This window comes from Acomys minous (genome assembly GCF_964271855.1).
Source record: "Acomys minous genome assembly, chromosome: 2".
Classification (NCBI taxonomy): Eukaryota; Metazoa; Chordata; class Mammalia; order Rodentia; family Muridae; genus Acomys; species Acomys minous.
This window is the reverse complement of record NC_140484.1, coordinates 20971658-20992255: the sequence shown is the minus strand read 5'-3', so window position 1 is coordinate 20992255 and position 20598 is coordinate 20971658. Positions and strand designations below refer to the sequence as shown.

The 20598-nt window shown below is 37.3% G+C and overlaps 1 protein-coding gene across 5 annotated transcripts in view; it reads left to right on the top strand.

The window, feature by feature from the left end:
• LOC311582192 (cytochrome P450 2C37-like) overlaps positions 1 to 18556 on the top strand; it is a 32556-nt gene extending 14000 nt beyond the window's left edge. For 2 of the 5 annotated variants that reach the window (XM_084755069.1, XM_084755068.1), the window contains exons 6-9: positions 2278 to 2419; positions 3622 to 3809; positions 8962 to 9103; positions 10798 to 14775. In XM_084755069.1, coding sequence (XP_084611195.1) covers positions 2278 to 2419; positions 3622 to 3809; positions 8962 to 9103; positions 10798 to 10979 — 654 coding nt within the window. In that variant the 3' untranslated portion in view covers positions 10980 to 14775. Of the gene's footprint in view, positions 1 to 2277; positions 2420 to 3621; positions 3810 to 8961; positions 9104 to 10797; positions 14776 to 18168 lie in introns of those variants that run through there. The other 3 variants (XR_014774032.1, XM_084755070.1, XR_014774033.1) reach the window with 2 other exon arrangements.
• The last annotated feature ends 2042 nt before the right edge of the window (positions 18557 to 20598 follow it).

Here is a 20598-nt window from a genome sequence, read left to right as displayed (position 1 = left end):
GAACATTTCTTCTTCAGTACTTGGTTGGAATGTTTTTTAGATGTCTCGTAGGACCATTTGATTTAAGATGGTCCTTAGCTATAATGTTTCTTTCTTTACTTTTTGTCCAATTGACTATTATTTGATGAGAATGTGGTGGTGGAGTCACTCACTATCATTGTGATGGGGCTCATTCATGGCTTTAGATATAATAACATTTTCTTTATGTAACTGAGTGCACTATGTATGTATATATTGGCTAACTAAGTGATATCGAAAAATATTTAGTAATTCCTGTCATTTGTGAGGATTTCATAGTGTTTTCATAGATCTAGTTAATCACCAGTTCTGGAGTTGTTTATTTATTCTCTGGAATGATTTGTTTCTTTAGATCCTTGTCTGCCACCAAAGCATTACGTCCAGTATCTTTTAAAGAGCTCGATTGGTTGTTATTAAATCCTTATTCTGGTTTTATCATGGGAAAATCATAGTTCTTCAATTTTAATGGATGATGTTAGTGTGCATAATATTCTGAGTTGAGAGTTGTTCAGAAACTGAACATGTAATTCTAGAAACTTCTGAATTCATAAGGAAAAATTATGTCACCAGATGTTATTCTGATGGGCCTACCTTTAGGCATGACTTGATCTTTCTTATGGCTTTTATTGCCCTTTCAAAAAAGTGCAATGTTTTTAATGTTTTAACTTGACATATTCTTTTATGATACTATGTATTTCAAATATTGTGGATATTTTCTACATATATTGATATCTCCTTTTCTGAATTTCTTCTAAGATATTCTAAAGAACATTTTTTGCCTTTGCTGGGATTTTTTTTTACCTTCTGTGCACTTATTCTGATATTAGGGTCTTTACATGTTGGCCAACTGCTCTTGTAATTTCTGTTTATATTCATGTTTTTAACATATGAAAATAAATTAGTTTTTACTGTAAATTTTGGAGTAATTTGAGGATAATTTTTATACAAGCAATGTCATGTTTATGGTTAGAAAATGGTATTAAGCTGCATTACAAAGGGACATGAGTGTTTTTGTTTAGCAGATATCAGTAGAGAGACAGTTGTTGGTTCTAATAGTGTTGATTATACAATTTTAGATGCATTGGAGGCCATCTAGAGACTATGAAAGCATAATGAAGTTGATCACTACAAATGACCATGATGTTTTATTATCTCCTACCTGAACATTTGAAGCTGTAACTTTGTTAACAATCTTGTAGAATATCATCTCCTAATATTCATACATTTCATTACTCCCCATCTCATCTCTCTGTTATTCCCTGAGGGCCATGAGAGGTTCTCACTCTTTATGTATCACCTGTGTCTCCTCATTTTATAAAGTTCATTTATCCTTCCCTATTCCACAGACCATGTTTCTAGTTGATGTCCATATGGAAAGGACCCAGGTCATCTTGACTGTGTAGATCTAAACTTGATAGCTATCATTGCTTATCTCCTATACACATTTTGAACTTTGTAGTGAGTCTACAGGAATATGACTCCATGAATAATTTTAATAAATTATTAATAGAAAATTTTTCAAAAGGGCATGAGACAGATATGTTAATAATTTTCCCCTTGATATTAATTAAATTATGTTTCCTAAAAAATAAAAGGAAATCTAGTTATGAATGCTTAAAGAAATCAAGGATTGCCTTGCAGTGGAGGTGCATGCCTTTAATCCCAGCACTTGGGAGGCAGACACAGGTAGAGCCCTGTGAGTTCAAAGCCAGCCTGGTCTACAATGTGAGCCAAGGCTACACAGAGAATCTCTGTCTTGAAAAACCAAAAAAAAAAAATCAGGAATCTATAGAACTCAAGTGTGAAGAGACTTTTGCCCTCCAGTATTGGTATAGCAGAGTAGACATAGAGCATTAGAATCAAGTGCTTGTCAATGTTCTATTCAAAGTAGGATTTCTTTTTATAAATGAGTCACGTTTTGCCCAAATAAAATATAACATGCATATAACCTTCCTCATATATGTTTTAACAAGATAAAAATACATTGACAAACATTTTCTATACACTTAAATATCAATATTGTATACAGACACATGAATGCATAATCTGTGGAATCCAATTTTGACAAACAAGAAATATAGGTATAGAAAATAAGATATAGACCATTAAACTACAATTTTGGGGATGTTATGTTAGTTTCCATCACTATTGTGCATTTAAGGTTCTGTGTTATCCATAAAATAAAATTGTCCACTACTGTAAATGTCTTGTATTTCAGTGATCCAATAATATACATATTATTGTGTCAAACATTCTTAGGAAAATCACGATCAACTGTTTAACAATACACATGAACACCTAGCATCAACAGTGACTGAATTGTTTGGTGCTGGGACAGAGACAACAAGCACAACAATAAGATATACACTCCTGCTCCTGCTGAAGCACCCACATGTCACAGGTGAGGAGGACACAGGTGATGAACCACATTGTTCCTATAAGATGCTGAAAAGAGCCCATGAGAGTGCTGCGTGTTGTAATTCAGCATCTCAGTTTGTAGCCTTCTGTTCCTCTGGATGTAATGAGGATGACTGAGAAAAATAAATAGACCATACCTGTAGAAAAAGTCATCAAAGCTGGTCCAGTGTTTGGATTCCCTGGTAAGGCACTACCAGCATATACTGGAAGGTGGTTGCATATTGTTTTGTTGCCCAGATTGAGAAGTTGGGAGCATAAACATAGTTTCTTGAAACAGATGACTTACATAGTAATTAAATAGCTGCAGTAACATTTCAAACTAGTCATGCACACACGTAATTTGAAAATAATATAGAATTTTGACAAGTTTGACAAATTTTAGATGTTTTTCATGAATAACTATAATGACTAATAACTATACCTCCATTGTTTTAAATATGTAATTACATCTCTTTGTTTGTATCATGGCTCTAAACAATAAATACTTGCTAATGAGTAATAATGACAATTTTATATGTCATAAACCTAAGTCATTGCAATTCTGTATATCTAAATTCACTCTTAATTATGACATATATGTCCTGAGGCACAGTTCATGCCCTGGATAGACTTACATTAGTGCAACAAACATGTTACATTTTTCAGAACACATGTAAAATTTCCAGACATGGTGGCACATGTTTCTTATCTCAGCACTGGAGATATGGAAACAAAACTGAGCTTTGCACTGGGTAGTGGGTCTAGGCTAAACAGTTTTTCCTAGGCTCTCAGACCATGAGAAAACACAAGGGGAATGCCTCCTGAATAACAATATCCAGGATTGTCACCCTGCACCTATACCTGAGTAAATGTATGCAAATGCACATGTACAAATATGTTCATGCACACACACAAAGAGACACACATAGGCACACTTTTATGTATAAGTGTGCCTTATACATATACTAAATATGTACAACTATTTAGTAAGAGAATGGTATGAATACAATCACTATGTCTGTGTGTGTGTGTGTGTGTGTGTGTGTGTGTGTGTGTGTGTGTGTTTATTCACTAGTGGTCTCTTAAAAAATTATTTTAATAAATAACACTTTGGGACACCATCATAATGTCCTGTATAGACCTTCATTGCTATCAATAACATGTCACTTGGCTCTTTTTCCAACATTTCTTACTGTAACAAACTAGCTAAAGTCCAGGAAGAGATTGACCGTGTGATTGGCAGACACCGCAGCCCCTGCATGCAAGACAGGAGCCAAATGCCCTACACGGATGCCATGATTCATGAGGTTCAGAGATTCATTGACTTCGTCCCCAACAGCCTGCCCCATGCAGTGACCTGTGATGTTAAATTCAGGAACTACCTCATCCCCAAGGTAAACTTGTTTCTTTGCTGTGTCTCTGTCTTTTAGTGTTCCCAGGATCACAGTGTAGGACTAGTACATGAGTCACACTCCACTACAGATGGCTTATAATGCTTCATGATTGGATGGTAGATCTAGAGCAGTCAGACACATAATAGTGGCACTTCTCCACTTGCTCTGCCTTTCAAATATATGAGTAAAGCTTATTTTACAACTTTCTGTCAGTTTCTCCAATAATTCCTTTAAAAATATAAGCATTGCTTGAAATTTACCAATTAGATGGAAATAGCTTATATCTTGAATTCTTCAATTTATCAAACATTTATGCCATTCACTTACTTGTGCTTTTCAATTTCCTATGCAGTATTTTTTTTTCTCAATAGTATAGCTTGGAAATATGTTCTTAGACTTTTCCTGAGCAATTAATGCTCTGTTGTTATAATTTTTCTAATGCCTCTGCATTGTTTCCATATGGTTTTTCAAAAGAGTTGAGTTGATAATTTTGTTGTTCTTGCTTTAATTACCCTTGAAAATTTTACTAGCTGTTTTTAATAATTTATCTGTAAATGCATGTGGCATTTCATGGTGTTTTCTGAGTTAATATTTCTATGTATATCTTCATTATTTTTGTTATGTCTGCTTATCTTACTGTTTTACCACTTGATAAGCTATAGCTAGCATGAAAGAGATTTTTTTTAATTTCTACACTCACCAAAATCCAATGATGATAAGCGTTAATTAGGCCTGTAGGAACATAGGTTCAATCAAAGAATAAAAAGAAGTACAGAAACTAAAAGATATTTATTCATGAAGCCCTCCCAGAAAACAGATGATGTTAATATAAACGTTTTACTATCAGAATAATTGAATGAATAGGATCAACTAATCTAATGGACTCCCATTTCTGGTCACCAGGGAGTATAAATTAAATGTTCAAGCTTGAGGTCAAGGTTGAAGCTTTTAAGAATACTTTCTGTTGTTATGAGAATAAGAAAATGGGTTGCAATCTTTTACTTTGACATGAATTTTAGTCTCTAAAGAGTTTACTAAAATTCTATCCAAATCTTGTCTCTGAACCTATGGTTATAATAAATGTATTGGCTAATCGTTTGTCACTGAAAAGGTACTGTAAGCACATGAATCTATTTTAATTTGCTCTGACTCACCTTGTGTTTGAACAATCGACTTTGTTTTGTGAGATTTGGGCCCATTATTGTTCTTCCTCAAACTTGGTAAGTGAGGATCTTGATACTGAAACAGAACTGATATTTAAGAAAGATGACATGCACTATATGGCTGGGTCTGTTTTCATTCTCGCTCTTTTTATGTCTGTCAGGGGGAATATATAAGGTGCAGAATAATTTCTGACCGAGTATACAACAGTACACATGGGAAAATGCAGAATTTGATATGGTGACATTTTAACTCATAAAGGGCTCATTGTTTTCCCTTGGGAAGTCAGTAATGTAGCACTCTGGCCTTAAAATGGAATTGGATATAATAGGAAAACATAATATAATTTAAGTAATATATAAATAATAAATGTAAATAAAATATGAATATACACTTAAATTAATTACCTGAGAGTCCACTAAGTCTGGACAACCAATCCTATGATTAGAATCTTTCTGGTACTGTAATATCCATACCTCTTTAGCCAGATATTTTAGTTCATAATCTAAAGGCTTTCTAGTCTTATATGCCATTATGTAATTATTATATTAAACTAATGTATGTAAATGTTCTATTTTGTAGAGAAACCTTGATATAAGTAACAAAGTTGCAGTTACTAATTTCATTCTGTGGATTCTGTGGCAAAAGTTGATGATTTTTACAAAGTGGTAAAGGGTCTTATCCTACAATCAGACTCATAAGGCACATTGTACTCTTCTGGCCAAAGAACACCTGAGATAAAAGTTTGAAGTTTAGTAGTGAGATTTATGTGTATTATAGTGAAACTTGTTTATGCCTTTATACCTAACTAAATTCTACACAAGCTAAAGAATGAGGCAGGATGACCTATGTCCCTGATCCCCTCATTATTTATGGTACTGCATCTGCTGAGTTCAAACACCTTCAACCCTTGGCTAGCTGCTCATACTGTTTGTTATCTTGGGATTAATGAATTAGAGTGTTTTCCTTCAACATCTTCTGGTATAGAAATACCATTATTTTGCAACTGTTCTATGCTATTACAAATGAGTGACTTGTTTTGATGGACTGAAGTCAATGATCTCATCATACATAGTAGCTAAGATGAGAACCAATAAACTTTGCCTACAGTTTTCCTGCTGTGCAATATATCAGACTTTCTAGGGCACAGAATGCTGCTTCTCCTTTGACTTCTGTCATAGTAGGAGAGAGAAGTCATGGTTGTGGTTGCTAAGTGGAAACAAAAGAGGTTGGATGTAGTCAATGCTTATGGAACTTGAAATATAATTCTCACATACTTTCCAGAAATCAAAAATATTCTTTCAGTTTTTACATTTTATGTTTTTATATTTAATTTTTTCACTTTATATCCCAATTGTAATCCCCTCCCTTATTGCATCCTGGCACCACGTTCCCTTCATCATATCTCTCCCTCATACCTCCTTCCTCTCTCCCCTAGTCTTCAGAAAGAGAATCCCTCCTCCCCTAACATCTGACCTCAGCCTATCAAGTCGCATCTGGACTGCCTGTATTCTCTTCCTATGTGGCATAGTAAGCCAACCCCACTAGGGAGAAGTGTTCAACTTGTGTTGTCCAGAATACATGACTGAAATAGTCCATACTTCCCATATTACGGGACCCACAAGGAGACTGAACTGCCTATCAACTACATCTGAGCAGAGGGTCTACGTACTCACCATGCATGGCCCTTCATTGGTGCATTAGTCTCTGCAGCACCCACCTCCTACACACAGATTAATTGGCTCCATTGGTCTTCATGTGGAGCTTCTGACTCCTCCAGGTCCTTCTATTCCCCAACTCTTCCATAAGACTCCCTGTCCTCCACCTCAAAGTTTGGCTGTCTGTCTCAACAACTTCTTGGGTCCCCTACTGGGTGGAGCCTTTCAGGGGGCCTCTATGCTAGGCTTCCTTCCTGTTCCTTCTCTTAAACTGTTTCCAGTATCCATTCTATTTGTCTTTCTTAATGAGAATTAATCATTCCCAATATGGTCTTCATTGTTAGTTAGTTTCTTTAGGTCTGTGTATTGTGTGTGGTTATCCTATATTATTCATCTGCTATCTGCTTATAAGTGAGTACATACCATGCATGTCGTTCTGAGTATCAATTGCTTCACTCAGGCTGATCATTTCTAGTTTTGTCCATTTCTCTACAAATTTCAAGATTTCCTTTTTTTTAATAGCCTAATGGTGTTCTGCTGAATAAATATACTGCAGTTTCTTTATCATTCTTCAGTTCAGGGATATCTAGGTTGTTTCCAGAATACGTGCCACTCCCCAAGGCCACCTCCAAGAATGGGATACAGGAGGAAAGAGATGTGGATCCATGGTATGGAAATTGCACAGGCTGGGAAGAGCTGACTATGGGAAACAACTGTTGTCTGAACAATTAGCTAGAGGATCTAGTTGGTGAGGAGAGTTTGAGAAACAGAGGAAAAAGAAATACTCAGATACTCAGGCATAGAGGGTAGAAGATGAATGTCTTTAAGACCAAGAGAACTCTCTGTGTCTGTCTCAGGCATGCTTGCTGTCTGACAGATTCCTTGCTCTTTGCTCCTTGATAGCTTATTAGCTTAATAGCTCCATGTCTTTACTTCTATCTATCATCTATCTATCTATCTACCTATCTATCTATCTATCTATCTATCTATCTATCTATCTATCTATCATCTATCTAATTACCTAGATATCTAATTATCTAGCTATCTAGTTGGCTACTTTCAGTACCAGATCCAACAGCTGTGCAATCCAAGCCTAGGCTAACTGCCAAGGTGTCCTCTATTGTAGAATATCTACAAAACCTGGCATTCCAAGCACACCTTCTATCACTCTCAAAGTAGATTCTAAGGAAACATTTCTACAGGGAACAATATCTAGCCTGGTACTGTTATGTCTAGGTCTTAACTTTCTTACATGTAATTTCTGCTTAGGTGCTCACTGTCAGAGCAAAAAAAAACTTTATCATTGTCTCAAGCCTTTGGCCATATACCCTTTTTCAACAGTCTGTGTGGGAAAAACATTTTCTCTGTATGAATTTATCAAGGGCTGAGAAATAAAGAAAAGAGTTTTAAGATAAATAGCAAATTTCTAAACAACATTAACCTGGACCATGCATAATATTTGGGGGCAGTGGTGATCAGCCAGAGATCTTTGGAACTTTGTCAAGCAAAGTAACAACAGCTGTTTTAGATGTCCACAAATCATGCTGTACAGTCAAAGGGAGGTCTCTGTAACTTTATGACTTATCCTCATGTCTGCAACAATTATGCCTATTATGAATAAAGCTTCTATTAACATAGTTGAGCAAATATCTTTGTATGTTGGAGCATCTTTTCAGTATAGGTCTAGGAACGGTATGGCTGGGTCTGTTCATGAAGTTGTCTCCTGTGAAAGCAGATGGGAGAGTGGAACAGAAGGAAAAAAAATTACAGGATAACAATTGAGCTGTAATTTGAATAAATTAATAAAATAAAAAATAAAAAATAAAAAGATGTTGTCTCTTGTGCCAATGAGCTCGAGGGTCTTCCCTACATGGTTTTCTAACAGATTTAATGTGTCTCATCTTATGTTGAGATCCTTAATCCAATTGGATTTTAATTTTCTGCAGAGCGAGATATAAGGGTCTATTTGCATTTTTCTACAAGTAGGCACGTTGTTCCATCTGGAACCATAACCTATGTGACCTGTAAATACCACATGATGCACTAGAGCAACAGGTGGTAAAATTACCCATGTTCAAACCTTGGGGTAAGTAAAACAGAATCAGCAGCATTAGGAACAAATTTCCAAGTGCTAACTATAAATGCCTTTGAAGCCACAATGGCCATATCACTGTGACTGATTTCAGAGTTCTCCCTGCTCTTTACCTACTTGCTGTGGAAATGTCTTTGTTCTTCTTGTACTTAAGTGTTTCTATGGAGTAGAAGGTGACCTGTTATTTTACTTTGATACTTTGGCTTTCTGATTTCTGTGTAACTTAGGCACCTTGTTTCAGGGAACAACAATAATAACATCACTGTCATCAGTGCTGCATGACAACAAGGAATTCCCCAACCCAGAGATGTTTGACCCTGGCCACTTTCTAGACAGGAATGGAAAGTTTAAGAAAAGTGACTACTTCATGCCTTTCTCAGCAGGTAATACAAACTCATTTGCATGTGTCTAGATTATGATTTCAGTTGTTGTGATAAAATACCATGACCAAACCCAATTTTGAAAAGAAAGAGTTTATATTATCTTACAACACAGAAGAGTCTGGTCAGGACTTCAAGTCAGGAACCTGGAGTCTGGAATTGATTAAAAGGCATACTATTTACCAGCTTCCTCAGTTGGTTTTCTAGTAACACCCAGGACCACTATCCCAAAGGCATAACTTCCCACAGTGAGCAAGGTCCTCTCACACCAATCATCAATCACAAACTGCCTTCAAAATCTAGCCTATAGGCTAATCTGGCTGGGTGTTTTCTTGACTGTGGTTCCCTCTCCCCAAATGACACTATCTAGGGGAAGTTGACATTTGATTGGCCAGTATGCATGGCCCAAGGTAATGTGCACTGAGAATATGTTGGGACATAAAAGGTGGCTCCCATAAGACTGGTAGACTTACAAATTATGCATAATCAGGAGCATGATTCCCAGTGCCCATGAACTCTCCTTGTTTAAACATCTTCCTGACAAAATCAAGAAATGAGACTTTAGTTGTGGCAAACTTTTATAATAAATTAAGAAAACTAGAGAGTGTGTCATTTATTCTTTCTTTAGATATTAGATACACCACAGAGACACCAAAGAAGTCCTTATTACTTACTCTGGGAAAGTAAACTTCATTTAGCCTTTGCTTCCTCACCAAATGTAAATGGTTTTTACCATAAATTTGCTTCTTCATTCTCCTCGCTGCTTCCTTATCTCCTGGCTCAGTTAAGCTGACACAAGTTTCCCCAAACACAGAGAAGCTCCAAGCATCAAGTTCAGTCAGAAAAACAGATGAGTAAACATGATAATACAGTTGGAAAAGCACGGTGAAAGAGAATCACAAACCACTAGCCAAGAGTGATGGTAGGCACAATTATTATGTTTATATTTTCACCCCTTCATATATTAAGTATAAAGTGGCACAACATCCTAATTGATGAATTTGTGGCTGCTGCAAAGGACATCAGTGGTAGAGAATATAAAGAAGAAAATGCAAAGCATTAAAATTTCTTATTATTATTTCTTAATTATATCCAATGTGTTTCAATCAAGTACACTCGCACTATAACCCTCCAATCTTCCCATAAGTCCTGGCACCATTCTCTCTCCTGACTTCATATACCCACTGAGTCTTCTAAGTGCTGCAAGTGTGCATATAGGTATATGCACTGGTGAATGGGAAACTGCCAGTGACCACATCCATAACTAAACTCGTTCTCCCTCTCCCAGTAGACATCAGCTTCCAATAGCTCATCAGTTAGAGTGAGACTTTGTGAACATATTGCTAGGACTTGCTAGAAATTTGGTTGGGGTAGGACATTTCTATAAAGGTAAGGATGGGTTGGGAGAGATGATCCAGCAGTTGAGATAACTTGTTGTTCTTGCAAAGGACCTGTAGAATTCCCTGCACCCATCTTTCTTAGTTTTGCTATTTCCTTAAGGCCTTATGCTATTTGAGAATTAAATGTGAACAACCTTTGTCAGGTTGCCTATGTATCCTCTCACTTATCCATCCATCTAACCACCCATTTGATAACTCAACAGTTACTCTTAATCTCCAATGATAGTTAACATCACTGTGTCTGACTTACACTACTACACAGGGCACACTAATCTTTTTGGTGTTTTTTTTCCACAGGGAAACGGATTTGTGCAGGAGAAGCCCTGGCACGCATGGAACTGTTTCTATTCATAACCACCATTTTACAGAACTTCAAGCTGAAACCTCTGGTCCAACCAAAGGACATCAATACAACCCCAGTGCTCAGTGGATTGGCCTCACTGCCTCCTTCGTTCCAGCTCTGCTTCATTCCTGTATAAACATCAGATACCTGTCCCCATCTGGGATATCTTCTATGGTCACACTGAAGCCTTCATTCACCTCTTCCCACAGTGGACACACTCTGCCTTTCCTCCATTCCTTTTTTCTCTCCCTGATTCTCTCAGGTCCTGTGAACATTTTCCAATTTGCAGTTTTTCGCAACCTGTGATATTATGTAACTGAACTCAGGCTAAATGTGGTTTCATTTTAAAACAGATGTTATCACTGTACTCTAGTCCAGTATTTCAGCATTTCCTTAATAATAAGCTTTTTAAAATTTTGTTGTCTCTCTTCTCAGACATTTCTTCCAAAGCAGGTAAGAAATGAAAGAAAAGGGAGTTTCAATATCTCCTTCTGGGGCACATAATGAGAAGTATACAGGATGTAATAAGAGAGAGAATGGAAGGGAAAGCACCTCAGTAGCCTGCTTGCCACATGAGCCTGAGACCTAAATTCAATTTGCAGTACATATTTAAAAAGCAAGGTATTCAAAGTGTAATTATTATACAATTCCTGTGGATGCAGTGATGGGAGGATTCCTTAGGCTCATTGCTCATCTGGTCCACTTCATTGCTCTATGTTGTCAGGGCTGGGGTATATTCTGAAGTTATGTTCCTTGGCCTAAAGATAAACTCAGTCATAGCTTCATTTCATTGCCACTAGTACGTCCAAAGGTGGTAACGATGCAAGGTGTGTGTGTTCTATGACTGTACCAGTTTCGACCTGACATTGTGGTAGTTGTAAGTTCATCATCTGTAAGCTCAGACCTAAGAACATGTAACATCAATTCCTTTATCCATTGTCTCTTTGGGATGTAGCAAATTCTGGGATGAAGGCTAGGATCTATGCTAGCTATAGCCAAGATGGAGAGTCTTCACCTTACTTTCAGGTCTAAGAATGAGCAGGGGCAGTTATAGTGGAAATTCATGGCTGCCCAGCTAATGTCACACCAGAGTGGCAACATGAAGTAAGTAGACAAGGTGCAAGGGTTATGGAATGTCACCATGACTGGGTCAATACTAAGTCTGAGTTCAAGGCATCGACCTCCTGTCCTTTTGTCCATTGCCACTTGCTATGTGCTGAGGAGTGCTAAAGATTTCATTCTTTTCTTTAATATTTTTTTATTTTTATATAAACATTTATATTGTTACAAATATATACAATAAACTACGTGCAGCAAGAAGACACATGATACAATCAGGTATTATATAATTGTTATGTCCTAGTGTTTTCACTATTTGTATTTGGCAGCCCTGAAAAAAAATCTTTCCTATCTTGGTGCATCTAAAATTCTGAAAGTAAATCAATATCTATGATACCTCATCATTATCAACTTAAAACACATTTAGATGGTTTTATTTTGCACCTGTCACTTTTTATCTCAAAGACCACATGTACTGTAGAGTTATTCATAATCTTTATTTTGCAGATGCAAGAACTAATATGTAGAGAAGTTGGCTTGATGGAAAGACATCACTTCTAGGATATAGTGGTAGCATCAATGCCAGAACCAGTCCTTAATTCATAACATATAAGTTCATGAAAGTGGTGAATCACAATCTCTCCACACATGCTCTTGCAAGTTTTCAGTTGGTTTTGTTGCTGTCTTGCTGTTGCTGCTCCTGCTGCTGCTATTATTGTTGCAACAACACTGTCCTATTCTTTTTATAGTAATAATGTTATTTTTATTAATTTATTCAGATTACAACTAAATTGTTATCCTATCACTTGTATTCTCCCATTCCTCCCTCCCTCCCACTTTCACCTTATTCGCCTCCCCTAGATCTAAGACTGAGGAGGACCTTTTCCCCCTATATATTGTCATAGGCTATCAAGTCTCATCTTGGTAGCCTGCTTATTCTTTCTTTGAGTGCCCTCAGGCCTCCCCACCCAAAGGAAGTGGTCAAATATGGGGCACCAGAGTTCATGTCAGAGTCCCCACTCTCCACATAACTGTGGAGAATGTCCTGATCATTGGCTAGATCAGAATAGGGGTTCAATGTGTGTTGTCCCTGGTTAGTGCAATAGTTTGAGCAGGCCCACCTAGGCCCTGATCCAGATATCATGATGTTCTTCTTATAGGTTTCTGGGACCCTCTGGGTTCTGCTATTTCCTCATCTCCTATATTTTTCTTACCTTGAGTCCCAGTGGGATGTCCTCACATCTATTCCAATCTCCTGGTGAGGGAAGACTTTCATAGGACTTGCCTTTTGGGCTAGTGCCAACTTATATGTGAGTATATACCATGTGAGTCTCTCTGCTTCTTGGTTAACTCACTCAGTATGATCATTTCTAGATCCATCCATTTGTCCCCAAATTTCTGGAAATCTTGTTTTTAATAACTGAGCAGTATTCCATAGTGTAAATGTACCAGAGTTTCCTTATCCATTTTTTCAATTGAGTGACATTTAGGCTGTTTCCAGTTTCTGGCTATTATGAATAAGGCTCTTATGAACATGGTTGAGTATATGTCCTTGTTGTGTGGTGCAGCATTTTCTGGGTATATTCCAAGGAGTGAAATAGCTGGGTCTTCAGGAAACCCTATTCCCAGTTTTTGGAGAAACTGCCATATAGATTTCCAAAGTAGTTGTACTAGTTTGCATTTCCACCAGCAATGAAGGAGTATTCCTCTTTCTCCACATCCTCGCCAGCATGCGGTGTCACGTGAATTTTTTATCTTAGCCATGCTGAGGGGTGTAAGATGGAATCTTAAAGAAAAAAAAAGATGGAATCTCAGAGTCATATTGATTTGCATTTCTCTGATGACTAAAGCCATTGAGCATTTTTAAAGTGTTTCTCAGCCATTCAATATTCCTCTGTTGAGAATTCTCTGTTTAGTTCTCAGCCCCATTTCTCTTTTTTATAATATATTTTATTAATATATTCATATTGCATCTCAATTGTTATCCCATTCCTTGTATCCTCCCATTCCTCCCTCCTTTCTGCTTTCCCCCTAACCCCTTTCCCTATGATTGTGATGGAGGGGGACCTGCTACCCATGTGTATGCTCATAGGGTATCAAGTCTCTTCTTGGTAGCCTGCTATCCTTCCCCTTGATCTCCTTCTCTGGCTAGAGCTTCAAGCACTATATTAAAGAGATATGGAGATAGCCTTGTCTGGTCCACAATTTTAGAGGAATTCCCTTGAGTATCTCTCCATTTAATTTGATGTTGGCTAGTGGCTTGCTGTATATAGCTTTTGTTATATTTAGGTATGTGCCTTGTATTCCCGATCTCTCCAAAACTTTAAACACGAATGGATATTGGATATTGTCAAATGCTTTTCTGCAACTAAGAAGATGATCCTGTGGTTTTCTTCTTTCAGTTTGCTTATATGTTGGATTACATTGATGTATTTACATACATTATACCATCCCTGCATGCCTAGAATGAAGCCTATCTTGTCATGATGAATGATATTTTTGATATGTTCTTGTATTCATTTGTTGAGAATTTTATTCAGTGTTTTGCACCAATGTTCATAAGAAAAATTGCCTGAAATTCTCTATTTTTGTTGGGTCTTTGTGGGGTTTAGGTATCAGTGTGACTGTGGCCTCATAGAATGATTTTGGTAATGTGCCATCCATTTCTATCATTTGCAGTAGATTGAAGAGTATTGGTATTATGTCCCCTGGATGGGGAGGCCTGGTGTCACTCAGAGGAAGGATGGCAGGCTACCAAGAAGAGACTTGATACCCTATGAGCATATACAGGGGGAGGATGTCCCCCTCAGTCACAGTCATAGAGGGGAGGAGTAAGGAGAAAGCAGGAGGGGGGAGGAATGGGAGGATACAAGGGACGGGATAACAATAGAGATATAAGATGAATAAATTAATAAAATATATTTTTAAAGAGTATGGTATTAGCTCTTCTTTGAAGGCCTGAAACCATCTGGCCCTGGGATTTTTGGGGGAGGGGAGGGAAGGGAGATTATCAATGATTGTTTCTATTTCTATAGGAGAAATAGGGCTATTTTATTTGTTTATCTGATCTTGGTTCAATTTTGGCAAGTGGAATCAATCAAGAAAATTGTCGATTTCCCTTAGATTTTCAAAATTTGTTACATATATGTCTTTAAAATAGGATCTTATGATTCTCTGTATTTCTCCAGTGTTTTCTCAAAGAATCAGTCCTGGTTTTGTTGGTTCTTTGAATTGTTCTTTTTGTTTCTAATTTATTGATTTCAGCCCCGAGTTTGATTATTTCCAGACATCTACTCCTCTTGCATATTTCTGCTTCTTTTTTTCCTTGGGCTTCCAGATGTGTCATTAAGTTGGTTATGTGTGATGTTTCCAATTTCTTTATAAAGGGTCTTAGTGATATGATTTTTCCTCTTAGAACTGCTTTCAATGTGTGCCACAAACTATGGTATATTGTTCCTTCATTTTCATTGAATTTCAGGAAGTCCTTTATTTCTTCCCTGACCCAAGTATCATTAAGTAGAGAGTTGTTTAGTTTCCATGTCTGTGTAGGCTTTTTGTTACTTCTGTTGCTATTGAAGTCCTGCCTTAGACCATGGTGATCTGATATGATACAAGGTATCATTTCAATCTTCATGCATCTGCTGATGCTTTCTTTGTGACCTACTATGTGATCAATTTTGGAGAAGGTCCCATGGTGTGGTGAGAAGTTATAATCCTTTGTGTTTGGGTAAAAAGTTCTATAAATATCTGTTAGGTCCAATTGATTCATGGTGTTGGTTAATGATGTTATTTCTTGACACAGACCACTGTTGCCCTCAGGCAAGGTCCTGCCCAAATCAGTCTAGGTAGAGGACCAGTCTAGATTGTGCACCTTTGGTGGTTCAGTCTCACTGCCCTGTGGCCACATTTCAGACCCCATTCCAGACCCCACAGGGCAGGCCAGCTTCTCCCACAAGTGTTGGGGTCCCTATGGGGCTGTGGGGACTGTGGCTTTATCTGTCCAATTGTCTAGGCTCAGACCGCTATGGCATTCAGGCAGGTACCTGCCTGGATCAGTCTACATAGAGAACTAGTCTAGGTTGTGCACCTTTGGCAGTTAAGCCCCATTGAGCTGTGGCCACAAATCAGAACCCCTTCCAGACCATCAGGGCAGTCCACCTTCTCCCATGAGCATGGGAGTCCATGCTGGGCCATGAGAACTGTCCTGGCTGGGTTCTATCATCCCAATTTTGCAGGCTTGGTCCACTGAGGCTGACTGCCTGGCTCTGTCTGGAACCACCCAGACTGCAGGCTGTTGCTGGGAACCATGGGCTTCTCTGTGGCCTCCAGGGATTCTCCTGGACAGATTTACTTACTTCCCTGAGACTTCCCCAGGCCAGGAGCTCTGGTGTTCCACTGCCAGACATGCTGTGCCTGGGCTATAGAGGCCAGCTGTGGTCTGCAGCTGGGTTCCATTCCAAAGCCTGGAGAGTGAGTTCAGGTCCTCTGTGGGTTGTTGTTTGACCTGGGGCCAAGCCCTCCTGTGGTCTGCACTGTGCCCGACCCCACTCACCTAGTGTTCTCCAGTTTTTGCAGTCTGTGGCTACCAATCCAGTCCATTGTCTCCCTGCAATAGATCAGATACAGTATGTGATAGGTGCCACCATCATGGAATCACTAGACCTAAACACGTCTTAACCAATAAACAACAAAGCTTAAATGTAAACTAAACTATCTGGTCTTCAGCCACATCAGAGGCATGAGAAGGAATAAAATTGATTACCTGAGTGAACTGGGATTGCAGGTTAACAGCTTTTCAAATGAGAAGATGCCAGAGACAGTTGGCTACCTGAATAGTCAGTCCAAACTCTCTATAACATTGGAGCATCATCTTCAGCCTTCTGGCCCAATATATATGACAGACATATTTGTGAGGAAGGAACTATTGAGGACTTGCTTACCCCTTCTTGGCAGTGTGGCTGTCAAACCTGTCTGCATCCAAGCTTGCCTCTCTTTAGGAAGAATTCTGTCTGTGGTAGAAATGAGAGCATTTTTCCAAGTGGCTTGCTTGCAACATTTAAAGGCATTTCCACAAGGTGGTTCTTTGATGCTCATCATCCTCTATGAGGTAGGCTGGCTGAGTATTCTCAGAAGTTAACCTGTCTCATTGCAAGTGAATCTCTAAAATAATAAACACATATTTAAATGCCATATTCTGTCTGTCTCTGAGGAAAAGACTTTATTCTTATGTTCTTCAAGATGGTTCCTCTCAGTGTAACACTACAATTATGGATTCTTACCTGGCTTCCATACCTCTTTTTTGGTAGCATATTTTTAGTTTTTTTTTCATTTTTTAAAAATTATTTTATTAATTTATTCATCTTGCATCTCAATTGTTATCTCATCCCTTGTATCCTCCTATTCCTCCCTCCCTCCCATTTATCCCTTACTCCCCTCCCCTATGACTGTGACTGAAGGGGACTTCCTCCCCCTGTATATGCTCATAGGGTATCAAGTCTCTTCTTGGAAGCCTGCTATCCTTCCTCTGAGTACCACCAGGTCTCCCCATCCAGGAGATTTTGCCAAATATGAGGCACCAGAGTATGTGGGAAAGTCAAACGCCACTATCCACTCAAATGTGGAGAATGTCCTGTCCATTGGCTAGATCTGGGTAGTGGTTTCAAGTGTAATGCCTGTATTGTCCTTGGCTGGTGCCATAATTTTAATACTCTATTTCTTTTTTACATGAACATTTATCTTATTACACATATAAAAAATAAACTACATAAGCAAGAAGAATCACAAAATAATCAGGAATTATATAAAAGTTACATTCATAGTGATTTGGCTATTTCTATTTGGCAACCTTGTAGACAACATCTTTCCTATCTTGGTGAGTCTAAAATTCTGAATGTAAATCATTATCTATAATATCTCATCTTTGTCAACTTAAAACATCTACCTAGATCAAAAGCATCTTAAACTCTAAACAACTAAGCTAATTATAAATCTAAACTATCTAGTCTTCAACTCCATCCAAGATTTGAAAAGGAATAAAACTTAATTACCTGACTGAACCCGAAATGAGATGAAAAAAAATGACAGAACAAGTGTCTTCCCAAATAATTTCCTAAAATTCTCTTTAACATTGAAGTTTCATCTTCAGTTTTCTGGCCCAATATATCTGACAGACATATTTGAGATGCAAAAAATAAAGTTAGATAATGTCTAAAAAAGCCGCAGACACCTACAGAATATGGCATTTAAAGATGTTTTTTATTTTGAAGATTCTTTGACCACAAGACAGATTAACTCCTGGCAACATTCAGCCTACATCAAAGAAGATGATGAGCATCAAAGAACCTCCTTATGCAGATGGCTTCAAATGCAGGAAAGAAGCCACTGGGCAAATGTCCTTGTTTCTGCCACAGACAGTTCTGCCTAAACATGGGCAAACTTGGATTCAGGCAGAGTCAAATGCCAACCTCTGCCAAGACAGGATAAGCTTCCATACCTCTTGAGAAAGATAGTTTGGTCTAACAATACCAGCTCAAATACTTTGTGTGCCAAAGTGTGACCTTATTCATCACTCTTTGAGAAGTTGTCTAAGTATGTAGAGAATTTCCAACTGTAATTGCAAATGTTAACAGATTGAAAAAATATTAAATAAAAGGTTAAAACCACCCAGTTTAGAACATTTAGGTTAGTGTTTGCATTGGATTCATCTTTGTGTTAGACCATATGTTGTAATTATTCCCACTTGCTTTCAAGACACTTGCTCCTATTCTCTATAGTGACCATTCTGTTGAGGATACTCTGATGTCCTTTTTATAGTGGTTTTCTTGGAATTTTTGTTTAAATTAAATTTAATTTTCTAGGGAATTTCTTCTAATACTAATGAGGGACTTCTTAATTGAGGATTTTAAGTGTTGTTATTTTCAGACTAGTTTTTGGGTCACCGTGATCTATACTAAGCAGTATCCTGAAAATAACATAGTGTTTGCTACATGAATTTGGTAATTGTTAGGCCCCATAGGATAGTACAGTAAATGTTAAGCCAAAAGAGCCCCCCTAACTTCCAGTAATTTTAGAAAGAATTTACTATGGGTCCTCTTTACTTTACTGTGTTGGTGACAGAGCATAGGAGTAGCAAAAGGCAAAGTCATGAAAAGGCTGGTGATTATTGATAAAGGAAAATAGTGAGGGAAGTGCAACTAGAATATTTATGGAAGGGCAGAAACTATTGGTAGATAAGGCAGTATTTTTCTAAGCATAAATTGAAAAGAGAAATGTAAAGAGATAAGTGAATCAACACATAAATGACAAAGAATAAAGATGTTCAAGAATTCAATGGAAATGAGTATACAACATGCTCAAACATATGGGACACAAAGAGAGCAGGGTTAAAAGCCTATAGCACTGTCTACATAAAAAATTTGGAATGATTTTCTAGTAGCAACTTAACACCACACCTCACAGCTCTAGAAAAATTAATCACACAAAAAAGAAGTTGGTTGCAAAACATAATCAAGCTGAGAGCTAAAAGCAGTGAAATAGAAACAAAAAGAACAATCCAAAGAATCAAATTAATGAAGAGTTTATTTTTTGAGAAGGTCAACAAAACAGGCAAACTCTTCTCTAAACTAACTAAAAGAGAGAGAGACAGACAGAGAGAGAGAGAGAGAGAGAGAGAGAGAGAGAGAGAATGATCAAATTAACAAATTAGAAACAAAATGGGGACACAAAAACAGACACTAAGGAAATCTAGAGAATCATAAAAACATACCTTTAAAACCCATTCTTCACCTTATTGGAAAATATTTTTTAAATGAATATTTTTCTCTATAGGTACTATGTACAAAAGTTAAATGAAGTACAGATAGACAATTTAGGTAGAATTATAACTCGTAATGAAAAGGAAGGCATCATTAAAAATATCCCAAGGCAAGACGATTTTACTGCAGAATTCCAGTAGACTTTCAAAGATGATAGTTCTCCAATTATTCCACAAATGGCACAGAAGGAATATTGTCCCATTCACATAATACAATAAAATTACACTGATACCCAAACAACGAAGATTCAGAAAAGTAAACCAATTACCGAACCATCTCCCTTATTGACAAACATTCAAAAATACTCAACAAAATATGTTCAGAATTAATCAAGACATACATCAAAACGACCATCCACTCTGATCAATGAGGCTTTATATCAGAAATGCAGGGATGGTTCAATATATAAAAATCAGTAAATGCAACCTACCATTTACATAAACTGAAAGTTAAAAAAACATTATTATATCAAGAAAAATACCCTTAAAAAATTCAACACCTATTTATGACAAAAGTCCCAAATACAATGGGCATACAAGATATATTCATATCATAGCACAAAAAGGCAGTTTACATCAATCCCATAGCAACATCGTCTTAAACACAGAGAAACTCAAAACAATTCCACTACAATCAGTAACAAAAATAAATGGTCCACTCTCTCCATATTTACTCAATATGGTATCTTATGTCATAGCTAGAGCAAAAGGACAACTTTAGAAGGAAAATGGAATACAAAAAGCAAATCAAAGTACCATTATATGCAGGTGATATGAAAATATATGTATGTGATCCAACCTCAAATATTTTTAAATGTTGTAGTAGTTCTAACCAAACAAATGATAATCTTATATGATAACTTCAAGTCTTTAAGGATAAAAT